This window comes from Sinocyclocheilus grahami, unplaced genomic scaffold (assembly GCF_001515645.1).
Source record: "Sinocyclocheilus grahami isolate Dianchi unplaced genomic scaffold, SAMN03320097.WGS_v1.1 scaffold258.1, whole genome shotgun sequence".
NCBI classification, from domain to species: Eukaryota; Metazoa; Chordata; class Actinopteri; order Cypriniformes; family Cyprinidae; genus Sinocyclocheilus; species Sinocyclocheilus grahami.
In genome coordinates this window covers 984889-988891 of record NW_015505437.1, presented here as the reverse complement: position 1 = coordinate 988891, position 4003 = coordinate 984889, and the positions used below count along the sequence as shown (strand labels likewise).

Genomic DNA, 4003 nt, shown 5'->3' with positions numbered 1-4003 from the left:
CAACAAATGCCTCATTTGTAATGGGTTTTATTGGTGTTGTCTCGTTGCGCCGGTACACGGTCGGCATCACAGTATGGTAGGAGTGTAACATTTCCGTCACACGCTTGAGGTATTCGGCCAATCACAACGCACTGGATAGCTGGCCAATCAGAACACACCTCACTTTTCAGAACGATGAGCTTTGTAAAAATCTACGCGTTTCAGAAAGGCGGGGCATAGAGGAGCAACAATAATGTACATTATGTGGAAAATAATGTGTTTTTTGAACCTTAAACCGCATAAACTACGTTACCTGCTTGAGGGAAACCGTTGCCAGGTTAGCATAACAAAACCCGCCCAATTGCTAATCAAAACTAGCCCAAACTATCCGCGTTTCGAGGGGGTCCCCCGGTAAAAATCACGTTCCGGGGGCTAAAATACACGTTATTGGGGTCGCTTCAACCTGCGGACATGAAAAACAACCCGCGGCAACAGTGATAAAGTAGCACAATTCAAGGAGAAAACCGCGGACTTGGCAACACTGTGACAGATAGTAATGTCTACAACAGACACGACCGCTGTCACGGCGCGACCACAATGTGGTCATGTGGTTTATGTTTATTGTACCCCCCTACTGTTAGACAAAATTTACGCCCCTGGGTGGTAGTATCATGGTTTGGGCCTTTTTTGCTGCATCGGGGCCAGGACAGCTTGCCATCATTGATGGAACAATGAATTCTGAATTATACCAGCACATTTTGAAGGAAAATGTCAGGACATCTGTCTGAGAACTGATTCTCAAGAGAAAGTGGGTCATGCAGCAAGACAACAACCCCAAGCACACAAGTCGTTCTACCACAGAATGGTCAAAGAAGAACAACGTTTATGTTTTGTAATGACTGAGACACAAAGCAAAGTCCGGACCTTAATTTTAAATATATCTGTCTATTCTACTTCTATTCTGCCAATAAATAATTACATATAAATGGAAACTACATATTAAACACCACAACCACACAAGAAAGATATAGATAGGCATACGGAAAGAAAGAATACCTGTCTCCGTACTAGTAACACCTGTTGAGACGACAGTAGCACTGTTAGAAGCAGTGTTCTCTATAGAGGCGGATGAAGCTCCTGTCACTGAATAGCCTGATGTGGCCATCTGGTCAGTAGAAATGGAGGAGGACATGCTTACTGGATCCGCAGATTGAGTTAGGCTTACAGATTCTGACATTGTATATGATGTCGCATCTGTTGTCAGAGTGTTTTCTGGAATAGCCGTTGTGGAAGTTGTCCATACTTTAGAGAGCAGACTCATTTGCAATAAAAGAAAAAACAGGAAGCCTGTGGGAAAGAAAGATAAAGGACAGCAAAAGTCTGTGACAACTAGGGCATTTACTGTATTTGCATGTGGTGAAATGTAACTTGGCCAGTTGAGAAATGCATGGAAAAACATGCACACAAGAAGCACGAGCAGAAAGAATTTCAAATTTAAATTTAAATTCAAATTCATTTCTTTACATGCAGATGGGGTTTTTACGTGAAATTTACACACAAGTTCCCTCTGCTTCACACTGTTAAAGGTTAACAGTTTGTTTATTGTTACCATAAAGAGCTATATTTCTACCCGTAAATATTGTTTTTGTTGGTATAAATCAATGTGTATATATATATATATATATATAAAAAAACAATTATTGAGATGCCACCAAATATTGATTTACACACCATTCAATGAAAAGGTACAATGACAAACCTGTTTTCGAAGACCTCCGAGTCTTGCTTACATCGATAGTGCAACGTATTTCTCCCAACGCCATCTGAAAGCATGAAATAATGACAAAAAACAGCAAGAATATTGATGTTTATTAATGTTAATGGTGAGCTTGATTGCTGATTTAACATGTTTAAAGGGACCAGCAAACAACATAAAGCAAGGCATGTATCAGTATCAGAAATTAAATCCCTTTGCCTGTGAATTATTCTCTGATGGTGGTTTGCATCCATGACATTGGAGACAAATTTTCACCGAGAGCTTTGCAAACCTGACCTGCCATAATTGGCATTGCAGAACATGCCTAACCTCTCGTGACCAGAATGATATTCTGCTTTGATCTGCAGTGGAGAGACGATTTCTTCTAATAGATGTCAATTGTGTGGCTGAAACAGAGCCACATTGATTCGGTTTCCACCGCCGCATGTATTTGAATTTGAAACAGCCGGCATCTCAGTGTGGCTATCAACGTTACATCACAGAAATCTCAATCTTCATTTAAATTTCTCTGGCAGACACACCGGTTCATAGATACAAAAGTTCCCTTGCTACGAGGCCGCTTGCCCACACACAATTAATAACTTGTTTGTTCTCTGTGAATCCCACGGGCGTACGTGCAAAGCACGGCTTGTTACCCCTTTCCCCATGAGGCGGTGATCAACACCGTCAGGAAACTACCCTGGAAACCATGTCTTGTATGAGAACATTGGTTCACCCAAATTATGACTATTTCTCTTTCTTTTCCATAGTAATACACTCATGTTTTCAGATGATTTTGACCATCTGTTTTTCTCGTCTTCTCTAGCTTGCTTATCAATCTAGTTGTCTAAAAGACCTGGCATTGTATATTACAAATATTACTGGCCCTGAATTGTTCTTGTAAGTTGCTTTGGATAAAAGATGAGATGCACTGAAAAAAAAAAAAAAAAAAAAGGAAGCATTTACAATTGTCACGGAACTTTCTCTTTCTATTCCATAGTAATACAATCATGTTTTCAGATGATTTTGACCATCTGTTTGCATTTCTCGTCTTCTCTAGCTTGCTTATCAATCTAGTTGTCTAAAAGACCTGGCATTGTATATTACAAATATTACTGGCCCTGAATTGTTCTTGTAAGTTGCTTTGGATAAAAGATGAGATGCACTGAAAAAAAAAAAAAAAAAAAAGGTGAAGCATTTACAATTGTCACGGAGAAATTGCTAGTAAATTTCACAAATAATTGCAAAGAAACTGCAAGTAACTAAATGTGAAAATGTTCAAAAAATAAACATCAGCTATATAATATACTGTTGATGATGTCCTGTATTTACCAATGATTTGATCTACTAGGCATTACGCACTAACCTTTTTTATTTAACATAACATTTAATATATTTTTTTATAACTGATAAATAAAAGATGCATAAATCTCATTCCCATTCTCGTGCACAAAGCAAGAAATCTCAAAAGACATTTATAACATATATATATATAGATACACCTTGCTACGTGTACCGTGTTAGGCTAACCGAGACTTGTCATTTGCACTTATATATTGTTGCTCTTTTGTTAGTTTTGACTGCTTTTATTGTCCTCATTTGTAAGTCGCTTTGGATAAAAGCATTTGCTAAATGACTAAATGTACATGTAAAAATTTAAATAACAGTATCTTTGCACTAAATACACACATGTAATATTTAGCATCTGTCATATGCAGCATCTCGGGTCTTTTCTTGACTCTTGGTATCACCTGTTTGAAAACATGGCAACCCTCTCTACGCAACAGCATCTCTTGCAAAAATCAATCTAGCTACACCTATAGCCCACAGCTGGACCCAAAAGTCTGTTTATACACTTACAACATCTTAATATGGCATATTGGGAAATGTTGGTTACCTTCGCCGATCAGTGGGGAAGCACAGATTGAACTGGAGTTGTAACAGCTGTGGATGAAGTTAAGAGTGTGTCTATCCCTTCCTCTCTCCCTCTCTCTGTTGCTATTTGCTCCTCCAGTGTGGTGACATCAGAGGGAAGGTTTCCTAATTAGTGAGAACTCTGATGGGATTGGTCTGCTGATTGTGTGCTTAAACTAGAATGATGGGGTGTGTCTTATTGAAATGATGCATTCAACTCTCTGTTGATATTATGCATTATGTTTATGAGAAGTTAAACTGCTTGACAAAAAATGTATAAATAAAATAAAATGGTAACACTTTACAATAAGGTTCATTAGTTAAACATTAGTTAATGTATAAACTAACATGAAC

The 4003-nt window shown here is 38.2% G+C and overlaps 1 protein-coding gene across 1 annotated transcript in view; it reads right to left on the bottom strand.

The window, feature by feature from the left end:
• LOC107598942 (cell wall protein DAN4-like) overlaps positions 1 to 3714 on the bottom strand; it is a 6401-nt gene extending 2687 nt beyond the window's left edge. The window contains exons 1-3 of the mRNA XM_016290386.1: positions 3633 to 3714; positions 1739 to 1802; positions 1036 to 1326 (exon numbers count right to left, since the gene is read on the bottom strand). Of these exons, the coding sequence (XP_016145872.1) occupies positions 1036 to 1326; positions 1739 to 1802 (355 nt within the window). The 5' untranslated portion in view covers positions 3633 to 3714. The remainder of the gene's footprint in view (positions 1 to 1035; positions 1327 to 1738; positions 1803 to 3632) is intronic.
• Between the last annotated feature and the right edge of the window lie 289 nt (positions 3715 to 4003).